General features: G+C 41.6%; 2 protein-coding genes across 8 annotated transcripts; one reads left to right on the top strand and one right to left on the bottom strand.

The window, feature by feature from the left end:
* Positions 1-4997: 4997 nt before the first annotated feature.
* MILR1 (mast cell immunoglobulin like receptor 1) lies at positions 4998-9301 on the top strand. 3 transcript variants are annotated; one of them, XM_051797696.1, is made up of 8 exons: positions 4998-5095; positions 5188-5232; positions 6063-6350; positions 6586-6870; positions 7356-7469; positions 7897-7986; positions 8777-8839; positions 9171-9301. In XM_051797696.1, the coding sequence occupies exons 1-8, from the start codon at positions 5062-5064 to the stop codon at positions 9221-9223; spliced, it is 972 nt and encodes a 323-aa protein (XP_051653656.1). In that variant the 5' UTR covers positions 4998-5061; the 3' UTR covers positions 9224-9301. The 3 variants fall into 3 exon arrangements, with proteins under 3 accessions (XP_051653656.1, XP_051653655.1, XP_051653654.1); XM_051797695.1 differs by lacking the exons at positions 4998-5095; positions 5188-5232 and having other exon boundaries at positions 5809-6350; XM_051797694.1 differs by lacking the exons at positions 4998-5095; positions 5188-5232; positions 8777-8839; positions 9171-9301 and having other exon boundaries at positions 5809-6350; positions 7897-8204.
* Positions 6691-16436, bottom strand: POLG2 (DNA polymerase gamma 2, accessory subunit). Of its 5 annotated transcripts, XR_007906273.1 has the most exons (11): positions 15914-16436; positions 15453-15579; positions 15198-15303; positions 14648-14821; positions 13503-13643; positions 12578-12658; positions 11936-12036; positions 10892-11053; positions 8521-8614; positions 7105-7255; positions 6691-6796 (listed from the first exon to the last, which is right to left on the bottom strand). XR_007906273.1 is itself a non-coding variant. In XM_051797688.1 (9 exons), the coding sequence occupies exons 1-9, from the start codon at positions 16419-16421 to the stop codon at positions 8596-8598; spliced, it is 1419 nt and encodes a 472-aa protein (XP_051653648.1). In that variant the 5' UTR covers positions 16422-16436; the 3' UTR covers positions 8514-8595. The 5 variants fall into 5 exon arrangements, 3 of the variants coding, with proteins under 3 accessions (XP_051653648.1, XP_051653649.1, XP_051653650.1); XR_007906274.1 differs by lacking the exons at positions 6691-6796; positions 7105-7255 and adding an exon at positions 10418-10498 and having other exon boundaries at positions 8473-8614; XM_051797688.1 differs by lacking the exons at positions 6691-6796; positions 7105-7255 and having other exon boundaries at positions 8514-8614.

Raw genomic sequence — 16436 nt, 5'->3', positions numbered from 1 at the left:
CACACGAGTCCAGCCAATTCTGGGGCCTCTCAACTCTGCCTCCTGCTCTCAAATGCCTGTTCCTGAGGGCAGTTTCACTTTCTTCAGAAAAGAATTTCTATCTCACCGATAAAAACTTTTCCGGGGTCAGAAATCTCATCCCTTATACATAATTTCTTGTATAAGTTCACTGATTTTAAAAATAGTTAATTGCTACAGAGGTGTATCTACAAATGTTTGGGGTTTTTTCTAAATTTTATTTTAAAATTTAGAAAAATTCAGAGGTCTGGGTCCATCTATACTGAAGTCAACACAAGTTTTCCAGTAACTAAATCAAGACCAAAAAAGCAGCTCTGATTTCTAATCCTCCAATTCCTGACACAGATAATCATTAAATTATTTTGATTTCTTGTAGCTGTGAGCTGTTTTGCTCAATTCTAAATTCCTGTTTCAGTATACTCATAGATAATAGAACTATGACAAACATTGCTGTTTACACAAGTCTGGACAAACCCCTGGTGAACTGTGAATGAAACAAGTTCTTTCTACATATATTTTCAGGGCATACTGTTCTGTCTTGAATGTGGGACATTTGCATCGTTGGTCTTTTTTTTTTTAAAGTGTCTCTTTATACCTCCCCAGAGAAGAATTAAAAATTAATTTTCCTCCATGGATTTGAATATTTACAGAGTACATGAAAGAAATTAACCCTGCCTTTTTTTCCAGGAGTCTGGAAGTTCTACAATTTACAGAAACTCTGGATTGCCAGTTTGTGCATCTGGGAATAAATTGCATTTCACAATGGCACCATCTGCTGGGAGATGAGCACGGCAGTGAAGTGCAATTAAACATGTGATTACTGGTATCCAACACCTCCTCCAAATGGCAACATAAATTAAACCTGGAAAAGCAACCGAAGGAACCAGGGAGTTGATAATGACAGAATGTCACTGAGGCTTTCACACTGGAATGTTTCTTTTTAATACAACAGGAGCTAATTATTGCTATTTGGTTTTTATGCTTCCTTACTGATATGGTGCAACATTAAGAAGAACACTAGAAATCTAACCTTGACTTGTATTTCATGTAACACAAACCTCCACGTACCTCATCAGTTGGATAAAAGGAGAGAAATTCATTCTTTCAGAGATGTGAAATCAATTTATGATTCCATTATTTTTGTGGCCTGTGATACCACCTTGACCTTTCCTTGTGCCAGCAGCTTGTGAGTGACTCAGCTCCTCGAGGGCATTTTTAACCGCTGTCCACTCCTGCATTAACAAATTCCTCTGTTTAGAAACACACAACACAGCCTGTGTCACTGTCACACACTGCCCTTCCCTGGCACTACACCAGGATTTGCACTTGTTTTGTTGAACATCCAGCATTTCTAGATGCAGCTGAAAACCAGCTTCGAGCTCTGCAGGAATATCCCTCACAGAGGATGGACAGTGACAGAGAAGAGATCAGAAACTTCTGGCTGGAGAGGGAATTAATCTGGAAATATTTCTCCTTGGTGATTCTCCAAGAATTATTCCACATAGGTTTCATAAGTATAATTCAGTTGGTAGTGACTCAACAAGCTGGTCCAAGTTGACAGGAAACCTTTCAGCAGAGTTAACACAAACCAAGAGGCAGAATGATCTGCTCCTTACCTGCAGCAGGTGCCCACACACAGCCAGTGCTGCCACTCGTGTAACTGCTGGTTAAACTGCACAGAGGGGCAGATACTCCTCAGAGACACCTCAGAGTACACCAACAGAGGTTTGAAAAGGGATGAAAACCAGATAAGAGTCCTGGCAGATTTAATATTTTTTTTAGCATTTTTCTTTTCATTCAGTATGTTTTCTAAGGAAAAAAAAAAAAGTTAACTTTTATCAGAGGTTAGGCAGCAGAAAAAAGTTAAAATTACAACTATGAGTTTGTAAAGAAGGCTGATTAAGCTGACTAAGAGAGTACTCCATATTTTTCAACCACAGCACTCTTACAGCAATTCCTGAACATGTTTCTCTGGAACACTCTTCATACAGTGATGTCTGAATTTATCCCATGAGAAATGTATTAGTAACCCCAGTTTTCTGTGTCTCATCCAAATTCTTTCTTTTTCCAGTTTTGGGAGAGGATTCAGAGGACAGACATACCACATTTCATCTCTGGGAGATGTAGGAGCTGCTAGGTTATCAAACTGGGTGCCCAAAAGTTCCTTTCACCTGCTGACATGTCCTTTGCAACCTGCAGTTAATTGAAAACCAGTCACTACAACAAAATTCTCATTCAGAACCTGAGCATCACTGCAAGAAATTTAAAGCTACCTTAAATATCCATATAGAAGAGATAATTTCCTCTTCTACTCTTAATTGTCCTCCAGAAAAACAATCCTCTCACAAACATCAAGTAGTTAAAATAAACAGCAGACTGGCTCCCACAGCTATTTTTACAGGAGTGTAAAAATACGGTATTCAGTGAGGATCAAGCTATTTCACTAAAACCTTTTTGCAGACAAAACAGAGCCTTAATTTAATTCATCACCAGACATAGCTGTCAGTACATGGTGATTTCTAGCAAACCTTCTGCAGATATCTACTGTAGCAGATGCTCCTCCAGAACCTCTCAGGATGAGAAACTGGGGCTGGCAATAACTTTCATAATTCTGCTGAAAAATGCAAATTTCCCTGGAAGCCTGTGATAGAACAGACACAGTGTGAAGCTTTCACAGCCTTACTACAGAACACTATCACACTATTTACATTCTCAAGTCTTCACTGACCTTGTGAATGAAAGCTCAGTTTGGGTTTTATTCTCTTCCACCTGCTCCCTTGAGGCAGAATATTGTCACAGCACCAAGTGATACATATTTCCCTTTCTGACTTTTTAACTTACTTGTTTTGGCTGGATGGCTTCTGTTCTGTAACGTCATGTTCATTACTCTTTGCTAAATTTATTCAGTTCTTCTTACATGTACAGCCACATTAATTCCAGGCAGAAAATTTGTACATCTAATAAAAAGGGAACTCTGAGCTTACACAATATCTTACTGTTGGCATAAAACTCTCTGTGTACATGCTGAACAAAGCAACATCACCTTAGTCCAAAGTCAACAGTCAGCCCTGCCAGAAAAACAATCAGCATGGAAGTAAACTCAATTCCAAACAGAAACCAGGCCTTTGGACTCGTCCTCTTTGGACACCCAGGCTGTGCATCCTGAGGGAACCTGCACACACATCACTGAAGCTGCTGTAGATGAGAGATCCTGGTGACTACCAGACTTTTATTTTTTGAAAGGCACGGCCAAATTCACAGCTCATTTGCTCTGTAACCATTCCCCACTGCCCACACACAACATGAAGTAGCTTCTTAGAAAGAGAAAAGCATTGGGTGGTGGGTGAGCACCTCCAGGGCCTCTGAGGGGACACCCCCATCTCTGAGGGGACACACTCATCTCTGAGGGGACACCCCCATCTCTGAGGGGACACCCCCATCTCTGAGGGGACACCATCCCGGGCCGCCAGTGTCTCAGGGACTGTGTGTGTGGGTTTCTGACAAAAACAGGCTCCCACAACAGGAAAATGCACAAGTACCCCAACAGTTCTTCCCCCAACAGCTGCATTTTAACACGTGCTTCCTGACAGCTGTGAAAAGATGTTCTGCCCTTGTGGTTTGTTGTCAGCGTTTCCAAACCAGAAACATTTGCGAGGGGAGGGTGGAGATTGTCTTAGAAGAAAATAAAAAAAACAAAACAAAACAAATCCCCTCCACCCCTAAAATTAAAAAGAAAAGAAAAACAAGGAGGAAGGAAGTGCACACACATTCTGTGAGGAAGTTTTGCAATGCTGCAAGAGCTGAGGATTTGGGAGAGATCCTGTATTACACCTCCAGACTGCCTTGCTGCCTTCAGAGACTGGAAACTAAGAAAGAGGAAATAAGATGAAGATCACAACAACTCTTTTAAGGCATGTTCTGTGTAAGCAATTACCTCCTCATATACAACAGGGCCTGGAGCCCCTCAGAAGGCACTGCCCATGTATGGCTGATGATTACACTTACTTTGTCCAGAGGATGACAAGGAAAGAACATCTACTTGCCAAGACTGTAATTTGTATTACGGATTAGCTCATCAAATTAGTCATCAAGTTTGTTTATGCAGTGCTGTTGAACTCAAGTTCTTTATGAGATCTCTAGCATCTAATACAAGGTCTCACTTCCTCACAGCCTCACATTTGAAGTTTGACCAAAATATTTTCCAAACCAGCTGGCTAGCTATAAATATTTATTAGCATCCTAAAACTTTTATAAATTTGATACTATCTTTTTTCTGGACTGTTTTTTTTTAAAATTATATTGCTGCTAAAAAACACCCAGTACCACATACTTCCTTAGTCTCAGCCATATGATCACTTGCACTATCTGTGGCAAACTTGACTTTTTGATACAGATCAGTGATTGATCTCATTCCCTTTTAAGAACAGTACCAGAAAAACTACCCAAAGGAGGTTGTAGCCAGGTGGGGGTTGGTCTCTTCTCCCTAGTAACAAGTGATAGGACAAGAGGAAACAGACTCAAGCTGTACCAGGGCAGGTTTATATTGGATATTAGGAAAAATTTCTTCATGGAAAAGGCTGTCAAGCCCAGGCTGCCCTGGGAAGTGGTGGGATCACCAACCCTGGAGGGATTTAAAACACGTGTGGATGTGGCACTTGGGGACATGGTTTAGTGGTAGACCTGGCAATGGTCAGACTCAATGATCTGAGAGTTCTCTTCCAACCTCAGTGATTCTGATTCCATACATGGCAGCATGGTTCTACCACCCAACTCACACAGAAAACCACTGATTGTGTCCTAGAACAACTCTAGGCAACATTTACCTGCATCCCAAACTGCTGCTCCTCACTCTGCCCACTACCCTGCCTGCCACAGGCTAAATGTGCATGGAACATGACAAAAAACTCTTCACAGCAACATCAGTAGAGATCAGCACTGTTTCCATATATAGAACTTCCTCAAGCCCTGGAGCCACTCCCCGATCTCTTTTGAAAGAAAGATCTGTCATGTAATTCCACCAGCTCTCTTGCCCAGTACAAGAAAATGTTTTTTCTCACAATTCTGCTGTTTTCCTACCGTAAGCCAAGGACATGTTTCTTTCCTACTCCAAATCTTTCTAAACCAGAATCACTGTTTCTCACCTGAAAGCTTTTCTTTTTCTTCTCTTAGCTCAAATGTCTCAGCAGATACAGAAAACTACTACAAGTGGCAAAGGTAAGTTCACTTTTGTTGATTTTGAGATATGTGCTGCAATTGACTGTTAACCAAAAAGCGGGGAAGGGATTTAAAAATGTCTGAAAAGTTCATGTATAATTAAATCTTTTGCCTGTCTGTGCAGTGAGGCAGTTTACAAGTTTCTATACGAAGTTAACAGTCTCTTTGCTGACCTGTCTGTACAGTCAAAATTGCTTTAAGTTGTTAAAATATTTTTTCCCACTAGAAATGTTGTTATTTTAGTTACGAGTAGTTTAGTACCATTTTCTATGAAAAGACAAGTTTTTACTGCAAATTTATTTGTATAATATCATAAAAGGAAACAAATTTGATAGACCATCAAGGTCCCTGCTACTATTCAAAAGTTCAATCTGCTTACACAAGGTTAATTCTGCCTTTTTACATACAGCCACAAATAAAATACTGCTTTTGCTTTCAGGTTCACATGCTACCTTTCATATAGCATATAAGGTTTTTCTCTCCTACCATTAACACTCCTAATGTTTGATTTATCTTTTGTACTTCTATTATTTTAATTGCAGCTGTAGTTCAAAAGTATTTTTGTTGGCTCTCCTGGACACATCTGTGGGCTTTGTGTGGCTGTGCTCTCTTTTGCATGAAGACATGCACTTTTTGTCATGTGTGAAGCTGCATACTGGTTTTAAAAAGTATGAACTTGAGTTGCCTGCTATTGGAGGTGGAAAAAAGTATATATTGCCCTATTTCAACAGAAATAAATATAGCTTGGTTCTCAACGTATTTGGGGAAAAATCTGGGAGTTTTTTGGGTGATAAGTGCAGTCAACTCACTCAGAAGTTTCTCCTTTCCAGGGATCCTGTCCAACCCCAAGCTCGAACTGGTTCAGAGGAGTTTGAACGTGGTGATGAACCAGAACGTGACCCTCTGCTGCTGCTCTGCCTCTGGATCTCCACCTGTCAGATACACCTTGTTCAAACACAACCAGCAGGTATCCTCTTTGAACAGGTCAGACTCGACCCCTGCATTGTTTACCTTGACTATCAGCTCTGCCAGCGACATGGGTCCCTACAAATGCAAAGCTGAGCACAACACCTCCAGTGATGGAAAATACAGCAACAGCCTCAACTTCACCCTTATAGGTATGTCTGGCTGGGCATATTCCCAGCACTCTTTATTTTAGGGGACAGTCTTGCCTGAGGAGCTGACCTTTACTGCAGATGGCTGTTATTCCCTCAGGAGTCAGCAGTGCTGCCCTGCCCTGGCTCACCAACCCTCCATCCTCAGTGCCCACCTCATTTTGTTGCTTAACTCTGAGTCTTGCTTGGAGCTTGTCCTGTACTCAGTGATTGAGCCTTTTCAGTTTTCTTTTGTCAGAGCCAATTTCCAAACCAGTGCTGAGCTCACCCACCTCTCAAACAACGAAAGGCCAGAACGTGACCCTGTCTTGTTTCTCCGAGAATGGATCTCTTCCCATCACTTACATATTCTTCAAGGGAAAACAAAGTATCTCTCCCCCAGTGATGATGCATGAGAGGGAAGCAGCTGTGATTTTTCTATTTGTCAATTCCTCTACTGACTCTGGAACCTATAAATGCAAAGCTAATAATAGTTTTCCCAATAGTATGAAATACAGCAACAGTTTCAACTTCACATTAGCAGGTAAGCATAAAAGAGTTACCACTGACAAACAGGGACCATATAAAGTTCAGAATGCTGCCATGATCCAAGTTTTTTAGCTAGATATTTTATTCCTGCAATATCATGTTCAAAATATAATTTTTTACGACAAAAAAATAATTTTAGTTTTTCAAATACATGCAAACCCACAGAATTCCATGCAGCCTAGACAGGAGAAGTTGAAGTGCCCATGAAGAATGACTGTAAAAGACTCACTTTTACAAGAGACCCCTGGTCCACCTTGGGGAGAGTCTGGTTTTATTTGTCTCTCTGGTCCTAGGAAAGAGCCTCCTGGCACCAGCAAGCTGGGGCACAGTGCCCTTGGCACTCTCCTGAGCACTTACATTAACCACAGTTAATCCAAAAGCTGAAAGAAATTCCAAAGACCTTGATTTTAACGCACAGAAAATACTTAAAATACAAAACATTTCATTGCATAAACACTTTCTTTTTCTTCCTTTTGGCAGAAGAGAGAAGCCATTCTCAGGCCCTGATAATTTCTCTTGGGCTGATCCTGCTACTACTCGTAATAGGATTTGCTCTGGCAATTCCATTTTTCATAATTCCTTCATATAAAGCAAGTGAGTTATCTGAATGTCTCTTTCATTTTCATTTATGTTGTCATTATACTTTACTGTGTATAAATCACCTTACCAGCAGAGTAGCTCTCGGTGATTTAGGATGTTGTCAAGTCTCCTCTCAACCAGCACTGGCAACTTAACATTGAAAAGGCAAAACTTCTACCCTGTTTTGGTTGGCAGGTCTGGGATGGGAGTAACAAAGCAACATCTAATGTAATACACAGAAACACTGGAAGGAATTAGATCTCGTTGGAAAGGGAAATCTGTTAAAATCTATTAAAATGCCCTTGGTTAAAGAGCAATATTTATCATGAAAATAACATTATCTGAGGTCTCAAAATATTCAAAAAATATCATGAAACTGTTTACTTCCCTCTTAAGAAAAACTGATACAGGTATACACATGTTTTTCTTTTACAATTTGCAGAAAAATATAAGTCTACCAGGCCCTCAACTGGCTTTACATCAACAGTGAATGTGGAGGAGACTGAAAATGATGTCATATATGCAGAGATTGGTAAGTTCATGTCACCCCCCTGCACTCAGGATGGTATGGGCACAGTTCAGGCACTGCAGGAGTCTCATATATGGATTCCCTCAGAATGCATATTTGGCATCACCTGTCAGCCATGCAGCCAAAACTGCAGCTGGTTAAATGAAACGAGGTTCTATGTATTTACTAAGAGCCAACAAAGGGCTATATGGAGTTGTAGCAAAATAAAACTTACGTAGCTCCTGCATTCTGTTCAAAATTGTTCAGTGCTTCTGCTCTTTATTCCATGTTTCTGAAGTTTGACAAGACTCAGTTCAAACTTAAATTATGAAGTGACAACAAAGCAATATTGTGCTGCTTCAGCTGCAGAAAATACACAGTAACAAAGACATTCTCCAATAGCCACAATGCTCTGAACTTGGGAGTTTTCTATATTTGCTCTATATGTGAATGTCTCTTTTGAAGGGGGAAAAAGAAACCCCCAAACCAAACCAATAGCAAGGGCATTATGTTTCCCATTTCTGAATATCAAAATGGAGTCATTCTCTCCAAACTAACCTGCCTTCCTGATCCTGCAGTACACAGGTAAGGTCCTCACTGCCCTGCTGTGCAGCTGCTCGTGCCAGGGATCACTCAGCATCCCACCCACAGCCTGCAAGGACAGGGACAAGAGCTCTTATAAGGCCCGGGAATGCTACACAAAACAGGATTTATATTCACTAGAGAACCTCACTGCTTTATTTCAAGATTATAGAAAAAAAAAAGTCTGATCTAGTTGCTTGTAATTAACTGCTGTTCACCATCTTTAATCCAGAGCCTGTTAAGCCAGAAGAAGAATACATCAACTTTTCTGTTATCAGAAGAGAACATGAAAAAGGTGAAAACCTCAAGCTGTAATATTGGAATATCTGATGCTCACAACCATGTTTTGAGGGGACTTTGCTGGGTGGAGGCAGGGCTTAGATAGTTGTAGTTGCTCATGAAATTGCTTATTTACCATGGAGAAATTAAAGTAACTTTAAGACCTCTCGAGGGGGGAAAAAAGAAAAAGAAAAGAAGACAACTATCCTATGACCCAAAAAGTCAACAGCCTCACTATGAAACCATGCAGATGTTATTAGTAACCATGTTGCTGATGTAATGTTAATTCTTCTACTGGATATCTGTATGAAAAAAGCAATTATGAATTGTGCTATTCTGGCTTTTAGCAGGGAAGAGGGAATGTACTACAGTCTATTCAAAGGTCCTCATCAGAAACTGAGTACCAGGTATGATCTCTTTTGTGGTTAACTTAATCACATGTTTTTAAAGAATTTTTCAGTCCCCAAATGTGGTAAGTACCAGCAAGTTTCACAGAAAGAGATGATGTTCAGATACCAGTTTCCTGGCCTAGGCAGTTTGTAGACAGATAGAAGCAAAATGTCACAGTTATAATATCTAAGGACTTCAACTTAAGAGAAAAAGCAGAACAGATAACAACTGGAAATACTGAACAGCAATTCCATTAAGATAAACAGCAGCTTATTGCCCAAACAGCACCATAAAAGCCACACCAAAGCAATGCAATCACTGCCAGGTATGACATCCTGCTGGGCACAATATATAGTCTGGCATTACTGGCATCTGATGAATAAACAGAAAGGAATAAATTATTTAAAGCTTTCACCCAGCCCCAAGTTCCTGTACAGTTAACAATTCTCCTAAAGCAGAAACTGGATTGTGTGCAGACATAAGATAATCAAAAGGCTTTAGTTCAGTATAAATTAAAAAAAACATACAATCCCAAGTGTGTCCTCTTAGGCACACACTGGAGGATGTGTGTTGGGCCTCAGTACCTGTAAGGATGGGAATTTCTCAGTTCTACATTATTTCAGCTCTCAGGGTAGGGATAGGATGTCAAAATTAACTTTTGGAACAGCTAATTCCAAAACAAATTCTGCATCCTGCTACGGGCCGTTCTTAAATAATTCTGGGTTGTTCTAATGTCATTCCACAGCTAATTTAGAATTCCACATGTTTAACAAGTCACACTATGCTGACCTTATCTAACTATGCTGACTATATCTAACATAATTACACTATGTAGCAATTATTGTTACAAATAACTCATTTTTAGTTAAGAAGAAAATTTTAAGGCAAGTTCCTGTGTTTCATGACACTGATGACTATCAAGAGGCCATGTACCTTGTTGCACACACTTTAAGCACTTTACACAGTGACTCAACAAACTCTGAACATGCTGTAAATCTCCAGAAGATCAGAAACACTCAATTCTGTATCTCTGCAAACTCTTGTATCTGATTTTAACCACTATGCTCAGCAGGAAAAATGTGATCACACATTAGGCTTTTTCCAGCATCTTATATACACAAGACTTTTTCTTTCCACAAAAAATACTTGTAAAAACCTTTACAATTTATTTAAATCTATTCCTCTGTTACTCTTGATAACTTACTTCTGATTTTTATGTTTATCAAGTGCAAGATGAAGTAGCTTGAATGCTGAAGAACTGGGGCCACGTGATTAAAACACATTCCTACAAACAGATAGTACAAAGATACTGATTTATTAAAAAGTTTAAGATTTGGAAGTCTTTTATATAAAATCCCATTTTCCAGCAGAGATCATAATTGTGTTACCAACACAGATGAAAGCTGAATTTTTAGCTTAGGATGGAGTACTTTTACCTGACAGTAGAGACATGAATGAGGATATGGTTAGCCCTGCTAACCAAGGACAAGTTGCATCTCTTGCCTTTTTCCAAGGAAACCTGGAAGACCTGGATGGCCTAGACTTGGCAGCAAACAGATGCACCACCAAACTTTAGCAGAGCTATTTGCAGAGAAACCACCAAGACCATGACAGCGCTGAAACCCGTCCAGGCACAGAGGTTTAAGAAAATCCCTTTATTCAGTGAATTCCAGCTTACACGTTTTTGGCTGACGTCACATATTTAGTTAGAAAGTCCTTCAGCCTAGAAATGTGCATCATTTCCTTCATGGTGGTGTCTCTGCTCCTCAGCTGGACCACCCCGTTCTCCAGAGTGGCATCAGTTATCAAGATCGTGAAGAGAATGCTCATCTCATCATACCTGAAAAGAAAAGAGTCCCCCTGTTACTGCTTTTGGTGTGTGGAAAAAATCAGATAAATTATGTGCCAATGACCACAAGCTGTAAATATTTATTTTTGCTGTACTGCACTAAGTCCAGCATGATGACACCAGTTTTCTTGTTGCCATTCCTTGCTTTCCTGATTACATTTCTTTAAATTATTTAGCTACTTTAGTACATAAAAGAATGTTATCTAGTGACCTATTACAGGAATATTTTTGCAGAAGTAGAATTTATCTGACTTACTTTGAATACTACTGCACATGAACAAATAGTTGTATTTATTTTCTCTAAGAAATATTCATCAATATCAAGATCCACTGACATGAGCAGCCATATGCCCCAAATTCACTCCTGATAAACAACTCATACATGAAGCCCCCAAATGGAATAGCTGTTTTTATATCCACAAATAATTCCATCACATACACTGACAGTAATGGTTCCAGATTTGGAAGAACTTTTAAGACTAGACACAGTGTGCTACTTGAAACAGTACTTAAGAATGAAACACAGAACCAGAGCAGATGCAAAAATGGGGCTGAGGGTGGGAAACAATTCTGAGAGCTTTTGGCTCATGAGAAGAAATTTATTTTCAATAGGAGAGTCTCTAAAAGGCATTTCACACTTCCAGGGAAATAACAATAACACATGAAAAGCTTATACTTAATTTAAAAAATGAACAATATGCTTTTCATAATAAAACTACTCAAATCCAAGTCTGTAGTTTGGGATCAATGCCTTCAGTCATGTGGTTACTGCACCCAATGACTTCTTACTGAAATCAGGCATATTTGCACTAGTCCACAGAAAGTCATCTTTCACCTTCATACTTTAATTTACCAAAGATTGTTTCTCCTTACTTTGTATAAAGCTGTTCCAGAGACACTGGCACAGTTTCAAGATAACCTGGCCACACAGAAATTCTGTTTTCTGTCAGTTCATTGAACAGTCCTTGACAAACCTGTGATCATTTAAAAACAAAAGTTAAAAGACAGACTTTGAGGGTCTGAGACTCTACAAAGAAACCATTAGAACTCTAACATGTGTGGTATTAACATTCCTAGCTGGTGTTAATTTGCTGGCTGAAATAATCTCCAAATGGAAAGCAGCCTGGCAATTAAATCTCCAATTCTGTTTAAGAACAGTGTAAGTTTGCTCCTTTCTGTGAGGACTGACAATGACTGACTGACATAAAAACTCTTAAGAAATCCTTCTGAAGATGCAACCCATGTGTTAAGATAATTCTGAAATATTAAGAAGCTGGGAGGGACTGTGTTATTTATTTTCTTTAATGTTGCATGGAACAAGTATCAGGTCTATTAACAGCACCAAAAGCAGTGTGTCCACACAGGGAACTGCCTGCAGTGAACTTCTTTGGCTGTGACTCACAAGCTGCACAGCAGGAATCAAAGCAGCAGAAAGATTTTCCCCAACACAAACCCTGTCTGAACTGTAACGTGGAGATTCAATGCTCATAATTAAAATACTGTCTTACCACATACCTGTCTCAGCTCTGTTGTGGGACCTTTTCCTACGTCCAAGGCCACTTTAAGAGGTGCTAAACAAGGATGTAGCTTAAGTACCTTGTAAATTTTAAAAAAGCAACAGATTATCAAATTTGTTTAGCACGCAATTCTACAGAACTAGGAAATAGTAAGTTTTTTTAACTGAAATTAAGGTTCTAAACAGGCAAAAATTTTCTCATAGCACAAATTCCTGAACTAGCAGCAAGCTGTATTTTATATAACTAGCACACTCATAATCCAGCTAGACTCACAGGGCAGAAATTACTCCATTTTGGCTGAGCCCCAGGAAAGAAATGAAGATTTGTTAGCAGAGCTCCATCATCTTGAACGGAGCCAGAGTGATCAGAGACAGCCCAGCAGACAGTTCCCATCCAGTCTACTGCCTGTTCTTAAAGAACAAACAGCTGTTTGGGTGACAAGCCCTGTCTGCCAGCCAGCACTCAAACTGCAGAGAAACGGGGTAAAAGTGGGAATAACCATGGTCCTTGGGAAGATGCCCCACTACCACCTGTGACCCACTTTTTCTGCTCTTCTCAGCCACCTTCAAATGCTGCTGGAAGAGACAAATTCCTCTTTTCCACAAACTGCAGCTACATTCCAACTTCTCTTAACTCCTTCACTGCTTGCATGGCAAGAGCCTGCCTGCCCATCAGAGAAAAAGGTAAAACAGGAAAGGGAACCTCAGAGTGAGAGAAAAAAATGCTTATGTGGGTGACAAGGCCTGCTGGGCAGTGCCATGGGGCCAGCCTGGTGCTACCAGTGAGAACAGTCAGTCTGCATCCATTTGGGAAGGGAAGAGGATGGCCAGGTGGAAAAAGGAGACATTTCCATGCTTGAATTTACCATATTGTCTGTGGCTTTTGTACTTAAGACTTTTGTTACACTTTCTACAGAAAGTTACCTTTCTCTGTGAATTTTTCTTTGTTGCTAATGGATTCTCAGCCAGCTGCAGGGAATCAAAGAGATAGGCTAAGACTCCTCGGTCCAGGTTTCCATTCATAGACAGAACATGAGGAATAACATTCTTCCTTCCATCTCGGCCCTGAAGAGAAAAAAACACAAAGGGAAACATCAAAGATTGACCCAAAAAGCCTTTTGCTTGCTTTAAATGTATAATGAGGCACTGAGGTCGAGTACCTTTATAATGTTTAAAGCACAATCAGACATGTATTTTAAAAAGTTATCAGGCAATACTGCAACGCTGGGGAAAGCAGAAGGTCAGAGCAGGATGGAATTAGTTTCTTGCCTGCCACTATGATCATAAATTTAAATCTATGGCGAATACACCTGAAATTGCATTTTCCTTTGGAGGTGTGTAGATTATTTCAAAGTGACCAGGAGGATCTCTCCCCACGTTCCAAGAAATCCCTGCCCCAGTTTTGCAGGTTAGTCTTCCACCTTCTCTACAGAAATAAACTGCAAAACCAGGAAACACTGGACTGTCACGAGAAGGAGAAGGTTGCAATTTACTGGTAAAATACCAAGTTACTCTCACTTTCTCTGTTCAGCCTGACTTCAAACATTGCCATTCACTAGAAGTTTGTCCCCCTCCAATACATTCAGTGGAGAGGTTTCCCTCTGATCCATTCCCCCTTTGAGTGTGGTAACTTCTATAAAGCCTTTTGCAGTGTTTATAACCCATTAACCTACATAATATTCCACGTATATGGATGTGAACAAGCTACAGCAAGAAAAAAACATTTACAGGGGTTTTTTTTCATGCAAACTGAACATTGCAAAGCACAGTCTGAGTTTCCCTTGACATCTTTTAACAGATACAGGTAAAGACAGCACTGATAACAGTTGTCTTGTCAATACAGTTCATTTCTAATTACAGTTAATTAACTTATTGCAAAAAAAGTCCCAAAACACTATTTTATCATCTTCTGAAAATGGAGGTCTGACTGCAGAGTATCAACTGTACTACTTTTACAGCCAACAAATAACAAGACAGTCACCTGCTAAGCAACAGGACCAGCAAAGAAACCATTTCTCTCACACATTACCCTCTTTATCAGAAAAGATTTTTAATATAGTGAAGCTTACAAGTAATTTTGAACTTTCCCCTGGATACATCTGTAACAGTTCAGTATCACCAAGGTTCTTCAGTGTTTCTATTGTTTCTGTCCCCCAAGGAAACTTGTAATGTAACTTAAATCCTCTTCTGCCTTCTTCATCATGAAAGTCACTGCTGCTGAAGTTAGATGGGCCTACTGCAAACTGAAAATAAAAGGTGTAAGAGGTGTAATACTGTGAATCCTGTATTAACTAAAAAACCGAGTCTGCAATGCAAGCTGAAATCTGTGATTTTCAGCAAAACATTTTTAGAAATTACAGCCCAAGTCTCTCTGTTGTTTCATGGCATTTTAATCTCACATCACTTACAAACATGAAACATTTGGCTTTCCGTAAGTCACGTGACAAACCTCTTATCGGGTTTGTCACAAACTTCAGTTGCTTTTCAGTTTCCACGAGAAATAATCCCATTTCAGTGGCTAGAACAGGCCAGTAATGTAAGGCCATAAAACCAACCAGGGTGACTATTCCCCCTCTGAAGGGAGCAGGCCAAGATTCCCCAGGGATATGCTGCTGTTACCTTTCTCCACCACTGGAGCCTCTGGCGTAGCCAGTAATCGAGCCACTGTCCTGAAGTTCTGGGAGAACTAAACCATGCAAGCAAGGACGTGGTCCTCTCTCCTATTCTTTAAACAATAGCAAGGGCAGCAAGTTAACACCTTCGGAAATAACAGGGGAAAAAGCAAGAGACAGCATTCAAAAACGATCCAAAAGTGAAACAGGTGTTAACAGTTGCTTTAAGCATGGAAAGGGATTAATCCCCCAATTACTCTACCTTGTAAGGTTTTCCTCGGGTTGTTCACTTTCTGGAAGAGAATGAAAGCACACTCCAATCTGAGCCAGGCCACAGGGCAGTCTTTTGTTCACCAGCTCTAAGCAGCTGACATACTGCTCCAGAACACCTGTCAAAAGGTAAATCCCTGAATTTAGTGGCCACTGGGAAGTTTTTTTACATTTTCAGTCTACCAACAGCAAACGTAGAACATGACACAAGTGTTGTTTGTATGTGAAGCCTCACTAGCACTGATGCTTTGCAGGGACGAGCTCATTTTTAGTGCCTTTCCCTTAACTACAGAGTGCACCCCCTGCCCACCTGTGCTGCTCAGGTCCTCGAAAAGGACAAACTCAGAGTACGCAGCCAAAAGACCTGGAAAATTCCCTTAAACGCAGCTGTTTCTCTCCCAACCAGAACCCCGTTAGCAGGACCCAGGCTGTGCGGGGCCGCCCGGGACCTACCGGGCAGAAGGCTCTCCCGCAGCACCCCCGCGGTGCCCAGCACTTGGTCCAGGGCCGGGCTGTGCCCACAGCCCTGCAGGGCGTCCCGCAGCGCCTCCGGCTGCAGCAGCCGCAGCCCCCGCGCGTCCCGCGGGGCTCCGGGCGGGCCGTGGAGCGGGGCATCCACGGCGAACACCTGCTCCCGCGGGGATATGGCCGAGTCCCACCACTGCGCCGCCAGGTTGGCGCGCAGGGCCGCGCCCAGCGGGCCGAGCCCCGGGGGCTGCCCGCTCAGGTAGGCGCGCCAGGGCAGCGGCCCCGCGCCGCCGCGCAGGAACCGCCGCCGCCAGCACACCTCCAGCAGCTCCGCCCCGCCCGCCGCCTCCGCCCCGCCGCCGCCCGCCGCGTAGGGCCGCGCTGAGCACCCCGGCGGCTCCGCCCGCCCCGGGACGCGCCGCCGCCCCGGCTCGGGCCGCACCAAAGCGGCGCGGCCGCCCCAGCGCCGGCCCTGGCGGGCGCCCAGCGCCATCTTCCCGCTCCCTCA

Source organism: Manacus candei, unplaced genomic scaffold (assembly GCF_025592945.1).
Source record: "Manacus candei isolate 608988 ecotype Guabito, Panama unplaced genomic scaffold, ASM2559294v1 h1tg000047l, whole genome shotgun sequence".
In the NCBI taxonomy this organism is placed as follows: Eukaryota; Metazoa; Chordata; class Aves; order Passeriformes; family Pipridae; genus Manacus; species Manacus candei.
Note: the sequence above shows the minus strand (reverse complement) of the source record. Positions and strands in the feature narration are given on the sequence as shown.